Raw genomic sequence first — 18879 nt, forward strand, 5'->3', positions numbered from 1 at the left:
AAAATACAAATAATTAAACAATTCCATGTAAAAGTCTTCAAGCGTCTTCAGCTGAAATCCCAGTAGTAAATATCCTAGTCTAAACTGAAAGGTTTTTTTTTTCCTTTGTTAAATTTTGACATTGTTCGTTTGGTCATGTTTGGAAGTATGAGATTTTGTAGATTTTCTGCTGACATTGGTGTCAGTTTGATCATTTTCACCTTTTGATTTGTTCTACCATTCCAGGAAAATGTAAGAAAAACATCACTAAGTTACTGCGTCCCCTCTTCTAAATAAATAGACACAAAATACAGTTGAGAAACAGAAGGACCACTCGCCCCTTTGCTACTCTAGAGACTCCCAAGAAGACTTTCCTGCAGCTTTTTCAGAGCTCTGAAATCTTTTTGTCAAAGCTCTTGGCTGGGTTTCCAAAGGTATGTAAGAACTGAAGAACACCTTTGCTTCAATAGTACAAATTGATTTTGAATTGATAAAAATGATCTCAGTAATGCATTACCTTTACAGAATCAGAACCCTTATTATCCGTTTTGTAAATCAGCCCCATCAGCTAAACAGGAAAGCATCTTGTAAGCAAATCAAACAAGTGACTGCCCCTCTGTTCTTGCTCAGTTGCTGGACCCTTAGTTGGGCCAAAGCCTCACTAGAGGGACTACTCCATGTCTCAGGGGTTCACCGAGTGGTTGGAAAAACAAGACTGTGATTAGATTAAATAATTAAAAGATTTTCATATAACAAGACAAACAGAACACAGGCAGTAAAGGCATAACATCTAGCACACAGCATGTATGTTTATACACTTCAATTAGTTAAATATAGCAGTGCATTCTTTGACTATGGAGAACGTTTCCAAATCGTACTTCTAAAGCTGTTTTTCTATTTGTCCCCCTTTTTAAGAAACAAAATGGTGTAACCACAATTTTGGCAAACTTAAAATCTTTTAAACTTGCAAATATAATGAAATAAACCATAAATATACACAAAACATACTTTATACGAGGCAATAATAATAATCATAATAAATAGTTTTTAAGTTAACAATAAGTTAAAACTACAAGCTTAAAGTCGCCCAAATAATACAAGTTTGTTGGCGCTATTTTGAATTTTTTGTTTAAATTATTTTATGTTGCAACAAAAGCTACCACAGACTTTACAAACACAATTGAACACAGTTTGATTGAAACAAAACAAAATCTAAGTCTAAAATCTGCATACACTGTAAAAACTGCAACTAATTAAATAATGGAAGAAAAATAAACTGTACCCAATCAATGCAGCCAAACATAATCTTTGACCCATGTGTGTTCTCTATGGCAACATCAACAACACAAATACGCTAATTTAACAAGTGAGTCTTGATATGTAAATGAAATTAATAAATTACAGGAAAAATGATATTTGAAATTGACATGGGCTAAAACTGATGAAATATTAGACAGTATTCCTTTCAGAGTCATTGAGAATTGCTCTATTAAGTCAGCCAAATATGCAGTTTGTTTGAGCTTGCATGGTCAGAGCACGAATTAGGGACTGAGGAAGTGATTATGGAAATTTTTAAGATCAGAGCTCTCATTGCTTGTTTGTTTTATTTAAGAGTCTGTTGACTTTTTTTTGTCTGAACATTTGTTCCTTTCACTATTCCGCAAACCTTTTCAGTGTGACATTTAATTTATTTTTTAAAAAATATATATCATTTGTTCTCAGTCAATATAAAAACAAAGCACATTGCACTTACTGTTCCATAGGAAAGTTTTTTTGTCTTTTTAAAATGATTATTGTTGTTGCTCAAGCAGTGTAGTACTGTTTCCTGCCATAGTCCTTGGCTCTCTGCTGTACATCAGGTGTAGGTCTTTGCGTAGACTGTGTGTGAAGGGTCATTTCAGACTGTGGGTTTTGTTTTGTGAGTTGACTGTATGACATTGGACATGGCTGGATAAACAATTCCAGCTGCAGTTCAACGTGGCCTGTTTTCTCAGTTGTTCCTAACATCTATCACTGGGCTTGCCAAGTGCTCAGTCTTACTGTGCTATCTTGCAAATTACATCATCTAAAATAGCTTGATTAGTCCTTTATATGGTCAGCTGTGGACACAACTGCAGCAATCAGTATTTCGGGGAATGAAACAGTAGGAGTTAGATCCAAAAATGTCGGTGAAAGTATTTGAAGGGGTGCAATGTTAACAGCTGAAAAGGATACAGACAAAGGAGATGATTTGAATGTTGGAGGAAATGAATTATATGGATGCATTTTTCCTTGGTGAAGTGGCGAACCAATTCATGATCTTTTTGATATGCCTTGAATTACTGCATGAAATGTGTGCAAATGAGACTGCTTGCATCTGCTTGATTTATAGCATTTGGTATAGTGGTTTTTAAGGTTTAGAAATGGAAACTGATATGCACAACTTATATGTTCAAAAGTAATTAAAACTCAAATTGCAGAGGGTCCTTATTTAATAAATAACAGATTTGTACAGCAATTACTCAGGGAATAATATAGTTAGTCTTAGTTCATCATTCTTGGTACTGACTTGCAAAGCAATTCTTTGGCAAAAATCAAATCTATCTAATCATAAAAGACTCATGCTCAGTGTTCATTATGGATCTGCGTCACTGTTTGAATCTGCATTTTACCTTTTTATTTGCAAGCAGCTATTCAGTTTTTGAGAAGGGCAAAGAGCCAGTCTCACTGCAGCTTTGTCTGGGATTCTCAAGTCAAAGAACTTCACTTGACTGCACCGTCTTTGAAGCAACACTGTACACAACTTCAGGACAAGAGATGTGAGTGTGTTTAAGCACTCAAAACGTATAGGCGTGTCTGTCATGTTGTACCCCAAATGTTCAATTGTAACTTTTTGCCATCAGATTTATGTCTGTTAAATTTGTTTTCTTTTGACGTCGTTAGACAGTTAAGTTTGTGAGATACATTGTTCCTTCGCCCCCTCCCTCAGTCCCCACCCATACACCGCATGCCTTTTCCCCTCTTGTTCTGCAAAGATCAGAGGGTTTAAAATAAAGCCATGCGATGCCCCAATTTTTTCCCAGCTTAAGAATCTGTAAAAATTCAGCACAAGGTCTTGTTCCTTTGTATGTATAAAAATAGATTTATCTCTAATGTAATCCTTTCAAAGAGATCGTCCTCTTTGGCTAACACAGCGTAACTTAGAAAAGCAAAAGCAAAACTGTCTTGAGTATAGTTGACCTTATTTAATCTATTATCATGTGCAGATACCTTGATATCGAAAGACACTAGCTCTCCTCATGGCAAATATAAGGTCTGAGCTTTAACACACCTCATCTAGACAGAGCGGTGTTATTGTTTCATCAAGGGTGCTATAAATAATCCTCATGCACTGGGGTTGGAGATATTTTTAAAATGGCTATTTCTGTGTTTGTGTCAAACAGATCTGAAGCAATAATTGTCTGTTTTCAACTAAAGTCTTATTATGACACTTATTTGCAAGCTTAATGTTGTAGAGTCATCTTTAAGAGGGCAGCAGTTCGAAGTCACTGGGAAGCTTTTTGAGAAAATTAGAGGGCTTTTAAAGTAAAACTTGGGAGCATGTGGCAAAGTTGAAGAAGTGGGTAATCTTTCACCTCAGTGGATCAGTGATCATTTTTACATTGCTAGATATAATCTCTAACACACTTGCTCTTAATCAGGTTTAAATGTTCACTCTTTAGGAGCTGTAGTCCTCTTTATATAATCAATTTAAGTTGTTATCAAAGAGCCCTTGTATTCTACTGAAATGTAAAATATGACCTCCAGGGAGCTTCTGTCTGCACTAAACTGAAGAATGATACCGGCGCTTTTACATCCTTACTTTTCTGCATCCCTGCGTAGATTATTGCTGCCAATGGCTGTGGTGCTTTAAACATTTTTTCAGGTTTTTTCAGCCACTTCTCGTAACATTCAAAATGAAAATATCAAGCACAGACATCATAACTGGCCTGTAATTGTCATCTTGCATCAGATTTTGATCTGATAAAGCCTTGCAAAATTAAACAGTCCATAGAGCATGAATAATACAGGTGCAATCAGAATAGGATGCAAAAAAATTAAAAACACCGGTACTTTCTTTTTGTTGTGGCTGTGTTATGATGAGAAGGTTTTCCCCTCACACTCTCACTCTTTTGCCCAGCAGAGAATTACTAATGAACATCGTCGCCATGGGAATGCTGCCGTTCTGCTCTAAGTTCACAGACAGTCTGCCTGTATTAAATCCATCATGTGGATAAGATTAGAAAAAAAATACAGCTTTAGAGGACTAAATATGTGTAAATCTTTCTAGTTACTGAACTGTGTTTCTGTGATACGAAAGTGTTTTGTTGTGACGTTTGGTGTGACTGTGACGGAAAGAGTGATTATGATGGCCTTCAAACTACTCTTTGCTGTGACCAGTATTCTTTCATTAGTTATACTAAATTATATTGGGTCTGAGCTGACAAGCTCAGATATGATAAAGAAACTGCCTTTAAGCTAGGCACCACCTAATGCAGGTCAGGAAACAGTAGTCAAAGTTTCTAGAAAATGCTTACATACTCGGCTATTATAACCACCCTAAATATTGAATATATAGTTATATTTTAATAGACGTATATAAGAGAACACTGTTTTTAGTTTCATTTTCTTTGATCTAAAAAAATCGCTGATTCAAAATGCCCAAGTGTAAAAAAAAGTGACTACATCCTCTCCGGCAAGATAATGGGAGAGATGGTGGGGTTTGGGTAAATTGCACATATTCGTTCACTTAAATTTTTGATAATTTTGCTCATCAGTTGTCATTATTTGCCTGAATTCAATCAAAGCACTCAATACACATTCTCTGTCACATTCGTTAGACTGTCTCCTAAATAGATAGATCTTAGTCCTACCCCACAAACCAGCTACATACGCCTTCTAATTCAATCCAGGCAAATACAGGGAAGGACTAGTATGTTGTGTAAAGAGAAAAGAAAAACTCCACTAGTGTATTTGTTTGAAACTCTGACTTGTGTATGCTTGAGTATGTTTATGCAATCTGTGTGCATGTTAATGTGTATCTGTATGTTTGTGTCTGTGGTTCCATTTTATGAATTTGTGTGTGAGTATGTCAGAGAGAGACTCAGTCCAGGCCCATGTAGAGTGATGACACAGGGAGTTCAGGTATGTCTCCCTGTAGGTCGAACGAGCTGGTACCAGCAGCCTCTCTTTCAGGCTTTGTGCTGCTTGCTGGTCTTGAAGGAAACCTGCAGCACACGGTCACCGAGGCGGTAGCCATTAAGGCTAGCGATAGCCATGGCAGCTTCATCGTAGTTGGTCATGGTGACAAAGCCAAAGCCCTTACATTTGTTGGTGGTGAAGTCACGGATGACTTTGACATTGGTAACGGCACCAAAAGGCCCGAAAAGCTGCCACAGCACGCTCTCATCTGCTTCGGGGGACAGGTTGTACACAAAGATGCACCAGCCAGCTCCAGTTGGACCAGTGAGGTTGACCCCAGCCAGGCTGGTCATGCTGTCAATGGTGATGGGTGAGAATCTGGGGAAGAGAGTAGGAGAGCTACCATGGGTGTCATTCTGAAGTTCCACACGGCATTCAGTGCTCTACACTGTTTCTTATGAAATGATAAAGTTTGTAGTTGGATGTGGAGTCTGGGGAACCCATCTCCATCCCATCTGCACAATATGTAGGCAAATATGTGTGGGCACCACAGTGGCTCCAAACTACCTGCTTTCATAGAAAATGACACTGTGTGCCCTGAGACAAGACACCCACACAATCTGCATATTTACTCATTTTCTCTGTTGACCAGAACCTCTGGAAGAATTAAACACATGAATCACAATGTTCAACAGAAATCACAGTATCGAACAAAACACAGAAACCTGGAGGGATGAAAAGCAAATTGGAATCAAATCATACAAAACTGGAGCAAACAGAGGAGACGAAAACGGAATCTGGTATGTCCATGCTGGTGAAAAAAGGGGACATTAAAGCAACTGAAACCGGTAATGTTAGTTCAGAAATAAATACATATAAATTACTTCTATTAATTAAAACAAAAAACAAAAAGTTAAACAAAGCCATGCCAGAATACCCTGCTGTTAGAAAGCTGCATCAGTGCAAATACAGAGAGTACTTTGTTGTCTGAGCTACTTCTGTAACATGATTAAATGGGCTGTGGACATGTAGAATTATGGCCATTATATTTGATTTGGACATGAAGTCAGCATGTGGTATTCCGGGCACTTTGTTTGAGGTTTTATTTTGGCATGAATGCTTTTGAAAGTACACCTTTGGCATTTACCTCTTTACTCCGTAGCTGGCGTTTAGTAAATTGTCGAGTCTGCAACGCAAGAGGGAGAATGAAGGGGATGCAGAGGTTAGTTATGAGATCTACAAGGGGGGGCTTTCATGTTAATATGTTGCTCCTTCACCAGCTGGCCTCCAGAGGGCATCCTTCACTTCAATGCTGTTCCAAACCATCCTGACTGATGGTGTTTTTAATAGTCCTGCTGTTTTCACTGTTTATTGTTAGTACACTGTAGCTAGGGCGTGGATTTCCATTTAATAGTTTAAATGTATTCTATACATAGGTAATTTTCCTTGTACTGATTAAAAATATAGGTACCCATTAAAGAAATATGTGAACAAGAGTCTGTTAAGAATATTTAACACTGGAGGACTTAAAATCCTCCCATTTTTTTTCCCCATAATCATCTTTGTAAATGTGGTTAACATTTGGCAGCTTCAGTCCTTTTGATGTCTATACAGCCTATGGCAGTACTCAACCCAAAATTTATTTAACTTCACTTTAATATACTCTAGAAAAATTCTAGTTTCTTACATTGTGTTTGAGCTGTTATTTGGATCTGGTCCCTTTCCAAGTGAAGGGATCACACTGCAGTTTAAAAGAAAGTCAGAGAAAAAGAGTGAGAAGGTGGGACAATATCATATTGCCATTTCCTTCTTTACCACATAGTAATGACTATTCAAAGAAACAGTTAAAATAGGTAATAGTGAGACAGAAAATTATTTTTGTTTGTGTTGAAATGTTTTAGACCTCATATTTTTTATATCATGTGTGCAGATCAGAATTTCTGTTTTGTAGAGGTGAATTGAACAAAGCCACTGACAAATATTCAATAGCTATTCTCTGGTCTAGTTAAGCCATGATAATGAAGAAAAATAATTTAGAGACTGACTTTCATTGGTAACAAAGTAAATTCCATATCTTTGTACAACAATGTAATGATGACACACTCACCACTTTTTATTTAAAATCACATTGAATTTGCTTACGCTCAGCAACAAAGCAGGATTACCTGTAACATTTTTTTCTACATACTAACTACTGGTTAGTAAGGGATTAATAGGAATGGAGTGAGGCTGGCAAAGATTCAGTACCTGAAACGCTGAGTCTGGTGGTGCAGAGGTCCTGTGTAGCGGCGCGCAGCAGTCTGGTACAGCTGAGTCAATAAGGCCTGACCTGTCTTCTGGCTGGGGTTGTTGGCAAACTTGACTGTTATGGGCTCAGCAGCACCCAAAGGCTTCTGTCCATTCAGTCCTTTGATGGCCTCCTCTGCTTCATTTCGTTTGTCAAACCGGATAAAGCCCACCCCTCGTGATATGCCTGCTCCGAATAAAAAAACACACCAAAGTGACTACCTTGGTATCAGTGACCACAGCTACCTACAAGTCTGTGTGGCACAACTAGAGTTAGATAAATAAATTTTACCCAGCTATATTGAGTGACAGGGTGTGATATGCTGTGAGGCTATACCTGTAACTTGGTCTACAAGAATACGGGATGTGATGATGCGACCATATTGGGAAAACAGCTGTTCCATGTCTTTCTGGCTCATGGTTTTGGGGAGTCCACTCACGTAAAGATTGGCATCACGAATAGATGCTGAGCTTGGCCGAGCATATGACACCTATAGCACATAAACGAAATAATATTGAAGGTTAATTTGTGTACATACCGTAAAACAAAAGAAAAAACAAAATATCCACTAATTTAATTAAGGTAATTAAACAAGACCTTAGGCAATTAAACAGACTAAAAATAATCTTTACATTGAATTCTATTGTTTCCTGCTCCTCTCAACACATTGAATTACATCTATGTAATTTGTGGACTTAATCAGTGTCTTTAATCTACCACTCAGCCACAATAATAAAATCATACACACAACTTGGCAATTTTTGTGTTTTCTTTTTCCTTAAATCTAATCATCGGTTAACATGCTCATGGCTAAGCTTGGTTTTGTGCTGACAAAGATCAGCCTTAGTTAACATATTTTCCTGAATTCTCCAGTGACTTAATTAGTGTGGCGTCATTTTTAATGCATCTGGGTTTTATAATCTTTATGGTTTTACTCATGGTCTACTTTCACTATTTTCCTTATGAACACTTCTGTCACAGATAGTCCAGTTCAGTGCATTGTTAGGAGTGGTGTGTTTGTGTGCGATGGAAAGACAGAGTGAGTGTTGTCTGAGATAGGCTGAGCTGCTCTTGCTGCCTTGCCTCCTTCCTTTGTCTCTATTCTCTGGGGGAGAACAGCTCCACAGGCAAACAGCAAACAATGTAAGAGCATCACAAGACTTACAGGATTCTTGACAACTTATAAACTTACTGTCTACAAATAAATTACTTATGCGCATACAGTAAACAGCATGTTATGAATAAGAATGTGCAGGGAGTATGATATACTTTTGTATAAATAGTTGCACCAAATAGATCATTTTAGCATATTTTATTGGCACAACAAAAGCCCAGATAAAAAGTATTTGTATGTATTATCTTTCAGATGAATACAGGTGTTCTGATTTCACCCATCTGTATGAGGCACTAGAGTCTATTGTGTACTCAGGACGACTGTATAAGCAGGAGGGTTGTGTGTTGCACTGATTAGGGTGTTCTGGACGAGTCAGGGGGGAGTTGCTGTATTCGGGGAGGAGAGGCTGCCCTATAATTAACCCTCTCCCTGTCGCTCCCACAGTACAGATGGTGCCTGAAGCCCATATGGCCTCTAATCCTGTCATTGGCATTCTGCTCTCTGAACTACCCCCTACCCTTCCTCTGCTGCCCCCTCCCTCACACCTCACCCCTTTCTTTGAAGCATCCTACATCAAGAGGGTAAAACTATTGTATTGACCAAAGGAATTGTTTTTTTTTTCTTCTTCTTTTTAATAAATTATAAAGAAGCTGAATATAGACTAAACTTTTTGTCTATAAATTGGTTGAAAATGATCCATTTTGGGTAATTATTGATATGCCCATGATCCTTTCTGTGGTTGCTTCAGAGTAATAGTAAGTCATCTTAGGTTAAGCATATTGTGAGTAATATACAATTTTTCTGCTTTTTAAACATTTTTTAAAGAAAAAAAAAAGCTAAATCACTTCACTTCAAACTGATTGTATGCTCAGACGTGTCAGAGTTGGCATCCTTTTTCATGGACATCTGCTGGAAAATCACCTGCTCTCTTAGAGATTTGATTTTTCAATCCTGCATTTTGTCTCAATCTTTGATCTGCTTTGATCAGATTGTGTGATGGAAGGAATTAGAGTTTAATAATATGCCGCCTTTCTACATCATCTGATTTGGGGACAAAGAAGACCCCTAATTAGCCCAAATTGGCAGCAGATGGGGTAACCTGCTCTGACCTTTGTGCACCACAGTCAGGCTTTCTAATTACATTTCCATGACAATAACCTCTGCATGCTGTCCACCCCTTGCTTTCTGACCTCCACTCTCTCTTTCTCTTTTCACCCTTTTTCTTCCTTCCTTTGTTCTTGCCACCACTCCCTTCTGCCTCCACATCCCAGTTTTCCTCCCCTCCCTCTGTCACGTCTGTTGCCACCTCTTTTCAACAACCCTCTTAACAAAATCTCCACTTCCTCTCTTTTTGTCTATTATGCTGTCCAGAATAAAAAATTAATTTGAAGTGATTTTTTTAGAGAAAGGGACTTGCTCACCTTGATTGTTTTAGTCTGCAATTTGAGGCCGTTGAGTGTGTTGATGGCCTTGTCTGCATCATTTGGATCAACATAGTTTACAAAGCCATATCCCAAACTCTGACCTGCAGGAAAAGATGGGGATTATCAAAACAGCTTTTCGCTTCTCTTTCTTTGTTCTGTTAAGCATTGACAAATTGTTGTACCTGTGATCTTGTCTCTGACTAGCTTGCAGGACTCAATCTCTCCAATGCTACCAAACAAACTTTTAAATTCCTCCTGGGTCATGTTCTGAGGCAGATAGTTGACGATCAAGTTGGTTTTGCTGTCATCTGTAGAGCCATTTGTGCTAATGACTGGGCCGTTGGGGAGACTGGTTCCGCTTGGACCGTTGGACACCTGGGTTTCCATGGTGCTGATTATCTGCTGAGGAAGAGGGTACAGTCAAGACTTAAATTTACCAAAAACACACAGTGAGGTTCAAAGATGTACATTTGTGTAATATCTATAATTTAACACTCTATAATACATTTGCAAATATAAGCTATTCATGCTGCCCACACACAGACTACCCACTTCATCACTGTCAGAGGGGAAGTTCAGTTTCTAAAATGGATATGGACACAAGGTCTGATTTATTATCTCCCCTCCCCCTGCTTTGTCCCATCTTTCCTCCGCTACTGCACCCTGCCTCTGGTCCTGCAGATGTCACAGTCCCTTTTCCTTACTCCTCCCATCCCCCTACTCTCTTCCAGGGTCAAACACCATTACATCATTACGCAGGGATGGATAATAGTGATGGTGGTTCTGAGGCTTGCAAGAGACTGGGGGAGCTGTTAAATGGATCTAGTGCTTCAACAAATACAACATATCATGGTTAGGTTAGAAAATAATTCAGCCACACAGATTTGTCCTTTTGACTTTGTTAAGGTGTCTTTGTTGTCAGTTGACTTTTTATTTCTAAGTGGAGCTAGGATGTGGGTTACTATGCACTGTAGTCTTACCTTTTGTTTACTTTGGTGTTCACTACATTTCTTAATTTGAGCCACATGGGATATCAAAGAGCCTTTTTATGGTCGGAAATAAAACTTCCTGCTCCTATTTTTCCCCTCAACACTAAGTGCTTTGTGTCTGGATCAATATTTCTTATATAACTTTTTTTTTAAAAAATGACTAAATATTCTCAAGCAGATGGATAGTTGTAGCTGAAACAGTGATGTCATGTAACACAATTTTGTTGTTTAAACTGTTTAAATAGAGAAATATACCACACTTACACACCTATTGTTGCCTTTTTTTATTGTTGGCTTTTTTTCTCTTTTTTTTTTGTCTTAGCTATTTAGCTTTTGAAATATACATATATATATATGGGCTTTGTTCATATAGGATTGAATCTGTTGTCTGACACCATGAAATAAAAATGAACTTAACTTGTCAAAATAGAAATACATCTAAGTCCAGAATTTGGAGGATGAGTCTCACAATTATGATTCTACCTTCTACAGCAACATTCTGTCTGAACATTGTCTTACATTTTTCTGTACACTGCATTTATTTGTGCTCTGTAGCAACTTTTAATTTACAACTCTAGGTGTCTGGATAAGAAGGAAAGCTCTTATGATGTTGGGACCAGAATATAAACAGTTATATCAAATGTTGGTTTTGAGTTGCTGCATATCTTTTAATGATGTGTGCTTTGTAAATAAAAAGAGTAGTCTTTCCTGAATCTCTGTACTAATAAAAACAGTTTTCTGGCAAATAGCCTCCAAGACATTTGTTACCTAATAATTAAAACAAAGTTATTTTATTTAAAATTCTGAAGCAAGGTGACATGCTTCTCTACTGTCTTCGAAGATGACCGGGGGATTAGTAGACATTTTCCTGTAAATGCAGCAACATCTTGTAGATACATAAGTTATTATGTGTCCTGCATATCACATTAATAAAAGACACATTTTAAAATTTGCTTTTTCCTCATTTCATGTGCTCTTTCTTTTCCTATATCTTTGAATAGGTTTCTTAAATAAAACCTGCTGTCTCCATCACCTCTGTATCTGACTGCTTTGCTTCAAGCCTCACCTTAACGTTTCCCAGGTAACAGCCCCTCAAAGACTGCATTGTTTCTAATGGCTGACAGGATTTCTTACTTAAGTGGAGTGCTTGTTTGTTTGTGCTTATTAGGTGCAGACATACAGGTTAGAAATTTGTCTCCAGTATATTAATATTAATATTGCGTAGCTTTGTTGGATCAGAGAAGTCAGACTGAAAACGACAAGAGAAAAGCAGCACAGTGGCAGTTCAGGAAGTCTAAAAATAAGATACTTCAAATGCACATTCACGCATAAAGGGTGAACAATACAGTGTGGAACAGCAACCTGTCATGTAAAAATTTTGATCCACAGCTAAAATGGAGCTGGAATCTATATTATTTTAATTAAAAATCAAGATGAGTTAAACAGTTTGACAACAAAAGGTGGAGTTAAGCAGTTGTGTTGTATTAACTCAAATATTAAAGCAGTATAGTGATGTGTGATACATCTGACTAACAGAAATATGAGCAACTGATTCTCAAAGATAACAAAAGCATTTTGAAGATGGAGAAAAAAACAACAACAAAAAGACATATTTTAAGGGCAAATTTGAGTCACGCACTGAAATAACCTCCATCATGTCAGAGCACACATTATGAGTGAACAGTGTGAACTTATATAATTCATAGACTAAGTGAAGATGAGCTGGTTACTGAGATTGGCTGACACAAGCAGCAACAAAGATTAAGATTTTCACATGAAAATGGGGTGCAGTAACATGCTTTGAAGTTATTTGAAACAAATGGACATATGAGCTTCATTTGTTGGCCGTCATATTTCATATTACACGCTGAGATTTACAATTAAATTGTCTAGTATTTTGTTCTGCTGTAACCTGGTAAGTATGTGATAAAGAAAAGTCATGACAGTATAGGAATGTATATGATAGCATGAATAATTGCAACATTCTCTAAATGCACTTATTAGCTCCACAGATTTTCAGCTATTGGAGACAATAAAGAGGAACTCTAATCATGATATATGTGGTATAAATTAAGCTAAAGTCCTCTGTTGCCTGTCACTGCTGCCTTTTTTTTTACTGTATAATTCAGAAAAACTGTTGTTTACCATCATGTAAAAGAAATTAAAAAAAGGAGATTTAATTTTCTTTACAGATCAAAGTTGTTATCATTGCACTGAGAGTCCCCCACTTTATTTATTTCTTTTTTCTATTTTGGGGTTCTGCGAGATTTAATATTTAATGCACTGCATCAGCATCGCCTACACATGGTCCCAGACTTGCATGCACACACAAGAGTTCTGCCTCTACTGCCAAACACATGAACCCAGACTTGCACGCAAACAAGAGCCCTGCCTCCCACTGCCAAACACACATACCACCTACACTATACACTATTAAATTACAAAACACGGAAGATTTAAAAGACTAAATGTAAACGCAGTCTGTGGTCTCTGTATTCTGATGTATAGAAACAGCTTTCCTAATTAATTTCTGCTTCAGATGCAGGACAACACTTGAAACTGTGGTGTACAGAATAATAACAATTTCCCAGTTATTCTACTTTCCCCATTTCTCTGGTGTCGCTCGCTACCATAAATGTTACAGATGGGAAGAGTGTAAGTTGTGAAATAAATTCTAAACTCACAGGCATTATTTTGTTTTTGCATGTAATTTTGGGGAAATTTATAAGATTGTTGTCAAATTAATTTGGTGCGTGACTATTAAATGCATTTTAGATATTTTACTGTACTCAAACTATAAAGCAGATAGTTACTGATATATTTGCAATCTCAAATGAACCAATTATTTCCTTCTCTTCAGACATAACTGCCACTAGTCCATATTATAAATATAAAAAAAAATCTCTGGAAGGCATGGATCAAAAGCAAATGTTAAGCTAAAGTGTAAATGAGCCTTCTAAATAACACAGATTACCGGATTATCCCAAACAAAGGGCATTAGCCACACTCTCTGCAGCTTAAAGGATCATGGTGGCAGCTGTAACACAACAGGACGACAGGAGTCAGAGCCCTTGTCAGCCATGCACTAAGACTCCATCCTATTCTCCGCTCAGCGGACTACAAATAAAAGATTTCTTAAAGATTGCAGCTCTCTGGGTATGCGCTGCTTTGATAAGATGATAGCAGACAACGTCAAAGGCTCGAGGAGACAAATCTGTCTTACAAGTCCTTGGAGCTAGCGGGGCGCTATCCAGCGTGCTGAAAAGGGAGTGGCCTTCGGACGGTCTCATTTGAAGCCACAGATGGCCATAAAACCAAAAACCACCGACTTTATTTACATTTAGTTAAACTTCTAAACGTTTTAATCCCAGTTACTGCGTAAAAACTCATTTACGGATATTTGCATGTGAAGAATGATTAAAAGAATCCAGTAATTTCTCAGTTAGTCTTATTTATCTTCTTTAAAAAGGCAAGACTTGTGAGCTCTGCAGGCATTCATGAACCGGAGCGCCTATTTGCTGAATAAACGTATTGAAACGACCAAACAAAAGAGCCACCCGTTCCTCCTCTTCTCTCTTGCAGAGGCTATGGCAGCACTATGAATATTAATGTAAACAGTGGCGCTTTGTGTCGTGGCTAGGGGCTGCAGGACTCTCCGGGAACAATGACGGTTACAGTTGCCAGCTCTAAATCAAAAACGCAATGATAGGTCAAATATTAAAGAAATTGTCTATATTTTTTAAACAGCTAATCAGAATTACCGGTTTTGTGTATTTCTACATTACAAAGTCGGGCATCCAGACTTTAACATGATGAACTGTCACTATAGTAGAAGATTTTTTTCTGAGAAAATAATGTTTTTTTTTGTTTTTTTTTACAATTATAAAATTATAATGTTGAAATCAGTTCAGGGTAACATTGTTGTAGGTTGTATGATTGTTATCATTCAAAAAAGATGACTGTGAGATAAAAATATATAGCAAGAGATTAATTTTGCAGTCTCAGATAAAGGTACCTTCTCTACAGCCTTTACAGCCTATTTGTTGCTAATAGGGCAACAGGAGGTAAATCGCCGCTGATTTAATTGCATTTAACATCTTAACCTTCCTAGTCAGGATCTATAAAACTATAAAATGTAAGAGAACAAAAAAAAAAAAAAAAGAAAAAAAATGTTTTTGACCTCACAATCGCAGCCCCTGCATAAAATCTTTATATCCAACATTTAGTTGTATATATGGACAGTGGTTTTAAGGTCAAAAAACAGTGTTTACAGTGACGGCCTCGCCTGTCCTTGAATTCTGTAAGTGCTTTGGAAAGGTTATCTGACTCAACGCTTTTATGTGCTTGGCACTGCGGTACAGGCTTGGGGGACTGCGGACCATGTGGAGGGGAGATCCTGCTACTGTCGCTGTGACACTGTCGTGGCCTGAAATGGACAATAGGTAACAGCTACAACAAAGAGAAAATTAAGCTGCGATTCAACATGTACCAAGTGGATAGTTTGAACCACTACAGTTTTTGAAGCATTACTCTGGCTATTTAAAATTAATTGAAGTGTCATTTGAGCTAAACATGGATTTCTATTTTAAGGATCAACTCTGTCTCTAATATCCACATCCATTTATGTAGTTAATAATTAAATTTTGTGCTACCTGACAGTCCAGACATTATATATATATATATATATATATATATATATATATATATATATATATATATATATATATATGTATATATATATACAACAGCTTCTACTTTGATATCCTGTTATTTATTGTGTCACTTCTGTAATTTATTTAAACGACTTTGTTAGCTTAAATAGACCGTGTGCATTTAACCGAAGAGCAAGTCAAGAGGGAAAGCGGAATAGGTCGTTTGAGGCTTCAAGGCCCTCTTTGATGCTCAAGTCCAGCAGAGACACGCCCAATCTGGCCGTCGGCAACACGGCAATGCTAATTTAGCAGCGCTTCCATCTCTCTTTATCCAACAAGCACAGTGCAAGTATGGCCATCTTGTTCATACGCGATGTGATACTTGGAGAAAAGCGGTTAAAATGGAGATGTCCGTGCTCGGCTTTACCGTCGCGGCCTCTGAGATTTCCAGCCCATTTACTCGGTTGCATCGCAACGAGAACCCTGAGGAATTTTGACTTTGTCTGATTCAATGTTAACCAATGGATGCGTAATCTCCCTCCTCACCCTCCCCCTCTCGGAGTGACTCGACCCTTTTTTCCTTTGCTGTGTTGGATGGGCCCTCAGCCTCCGAGGCATCATGTTTTTGTCTCGCAAGCCCGTCTTCAGCATCCTTCTGCAGCACCAGGCAAAGAAAGCCCGTCCTCCCCCACGCGCGGAACGCAGCGCCTCATTGCATTTCTCCGTCATCATCACTATAATCCTGCGGAATTTCTAGGCGAAAGCGTTTACTTTCGACCATTAAAGAAATATTCTGAGCTGCGACATTTAGACAGTTCTAGTGTCTGTAATATTTACATGTAAAAGCAGTACTGTGTAAAATGGCAGGATAATGACTTTATCTAATGCTGAGGATGACTGCAGGCTGGAGCGCAGCCGGCATGGCGCTCCACACAGTATGAGACTGCTAACTGCCTGTATCGATCATTAATAATAATATGGCATGGCATGTTGGGCAAAAACATAGGAAACTAACCTCCAATCTACTCTATGTTTTTGCATATGAGCTTAATGGAGAGTAATGCTTAGAATTTGGTCTTTTCAAAAGACATAGCCTATGAGAAGGAAAGATGCTGAATTAATCTCTTTGAGTGTGTCAGGTATTTACATACAAAACAAATCCAACACAAAAAGACTGCGATCTATAGTAAGCATGCAGCTACAACATCCCCCTCATGAATATAAGAGAAATAGAGTCATACGTACAGTAACCATTCTTGACGTACAATGAAAGAAATCTAGGTCCTTTTTCCACTGGTCTTGAAGCTGAAGGATGAATCTCTGTGATCTTAGGCCTTTATATTATATGACCTTTATGTTATGTTGGGAGTCAAAATTAAAAGAAAAAAAAAGAAAAAAAGGAAAAAAATACAATCTTCGCCAAGGGATCTCAGCCCTTTGAGATTGTAGGTGTCCTCTATAGGATGAAAATGAGGAGAAAGGAGTTTTCTACTGGATGATGATGAGGGAGAGCGTTCTCTCCGAGTGGCGTGGGCGATGTTTCAGAAAAAAGAGAAACAGTGATCCTCAGCAGGGTGTGTCCAGGGGAGGGTGTTCTGGTTTTGCTGTTTTTGTGTGTAATTCCTTGCTCCTCTCGCAGTCTCCTTCTGTGCCTCTGCTGCAATGTTCTTCTTTTATGCGTCCTCCTGGCTGGCAGAGCGCGCTGCTGATTGGCTAATTGTGCAGGGAGGGTACTACATGGCAGCCATTGCAATGCGCTCCTCTCCCATTATCCCCTTCAGGAGAGATCACCAAGAGTCCTCCCCCTCTTCCATCCCTGCCCTTCCATCTCTCCACTCCCTCCTTCTTGCTGCCCTTCCTTTCTTCCTGCCCCCCTCTTCACACACACGCAGAGCGGAGTGAATAGGGCTCCACCTGCACTTTCAGAACAGATGGGAGCAGCAAAAGACAGCAGACTTGTCTTTCTCCTATATCCTGCATTTTGCACTCAGGTCTGCTTTGCACATCCCCTTCATTTCTTTCTTATTCTTCCTAATGCTTGTCTGAATCTGTTGCAGGCAACTTCACTCCATAGGTTTTTGTTTGTGCAAATGAAAGCAAAGTGTAGTATGGACTCTGAGACCACATTTCGTGCCAGTAATCACACAATTAAACCAGTGGGGAAAAAGACAGAAAAAAGGAATTATTGGTTGTAATTTGTGGCAAGAAACAAAGAATCTAATCCACACCATAACAAATGATGTCTGGACCTCTCATGTGGAAGGCAGATGGTTAGTCACAGGGTCAGGTGCAGATATGTGAATACCAAATCAGATACCTCCCTTAATTAATTAATACCTATTCAGAAAAAGAAAAAAAAATGTTGTGACAGGTACGGTTCTAATTCTGATCAAGCTGTGCCAAGTGATTCATTTTCAATTCTCATGCACAGAAACATGCACAACAGTGAATTTGTTCTTACGTTACTATCATAGTATCCCATTCCTGAGGAGTTCCCAGCCCTCTTTGCCCAGCTCCTGCTGTTTCCTCCCATGTCTCTATCTGTGTGGTGAGTGCTCACTGAGACATGCTGTATGGGCTCATCTATAATGTATCCCCTGCCCCGGGACATCGTGTGTGACAAATGACCTATTTTTGTGCAGACCCCCATAGGGCCTTGACCTGGGGGGGTGCGTGCAAGTGCGCATAAATCAGAGCATGTTTGTTTATTTGTGTATGGGTCTTGGGTTCCTGTTGATGTGAGGAAGTGAGGCAGTGAAAGGGCTTGCTCTCTAAAAACTTGATGCGCTCTATGTATTTTGCAACTTGATGGGTAGAAAAGGGGTGCTGATGTGATCATTTTCTTTGCTTTGTTCTCCTTAACTGACCTTGAAGAATCCTCAGATGTTTGGCTGTGAAGAATGATGGTGCAAAGGAGAAAATTATTTGCATTATTGACAGTAGTCACTTGCCCTTGGTTGATCTGTATGTTAGTCCACACTCACATGACGATATAGAACAGAAAAACCGAGTACTCCTTACTGCTTCTCTCATTCCTCAGTTTGTTCGTTCGTTCCTCCAAATCTCTCTTGTATACCCCCTTTCCTTTCTGTCATTGTCCTGCAGCTCTCTTCCAGTCAGTTTTTGAACATGGGCTCTGTCTGATATTTTACATAATTGCCTTACATAAGTAGCAAGCTTGGCTCAGAGCTTGGATGATATTAGTGGAGATGAATATTGCATGAGGAAAGCACTCGTTAAGCGTTAATAAGAGGATAGAGATGGAGCCCCACTG

The 18879-nt window shown here is 38.5% G+C and overlaps 1 protein-coding gene across 13 annotated transcripts; it reads right to left on the reverse strand.

Annotated features, from left to right (window-relative positions):
* Window positions 1-3720: 3720 nt before the first annotated feature.
* On the reverse strand, window positions 3721-17267 carry elavl3 (ELAV like neuron-specific RNA binding protein 3). Of its 13 annotated transcripts, none has more exons than XM_042011808.1 (8): window positions 16851-17266; window positions 10147-10363; window positions 9962-10065; window positions 7763-7916; window positions 7387-7615; window positions 6827-6880; window positions 6287-6325; window positions 3721-5538 (listed from the first exon to the last, which is right to left on the reverse strand). In XM_042011808.1, exons 1-8 carry the CDS (start codon window positions 16857-16859, stop codon window positions 5190-5192), a joined length of 1155 nt encoding a protein of 384 aa, XP_041867742.1. In that variant the 5' UTR covers window positions 16860-17266; the 3' UTR covers window positions 3721-5189. The 13 variants fall into 13 exon arrangements, with proteins under 13 accessions (XP_041867742.1, XP_041867734.1, XP_041867750.1 ...); XM_042011800.1 differs by having other exon boundaries at window positions 7387-7612; window positions 10147-10366; XM_042011816.1 differs by having other exon boundaries at window positions 3721-5517; window positions 10147-10366.
* Window positions 17268-18879: the final 1612 nt, after the last annotated feature.

Source organism: Melanotaenia boesemani, chromosome 2 (assembly GCF_017639745.1).
Source record: "Melanotaenia boesemani isolate fMelBoe1 chromosome 2, fMelBoe1.pri, whole genome shotgun sequence".
NCBI classification, from domain to species: domain Eukaryota; kingdom Metazoa; phylum Chordata; class Actinopteri; order Atheriniformes; family Melanotaeniidae; genus Melanotaenia; species Melanotaenia boesemani.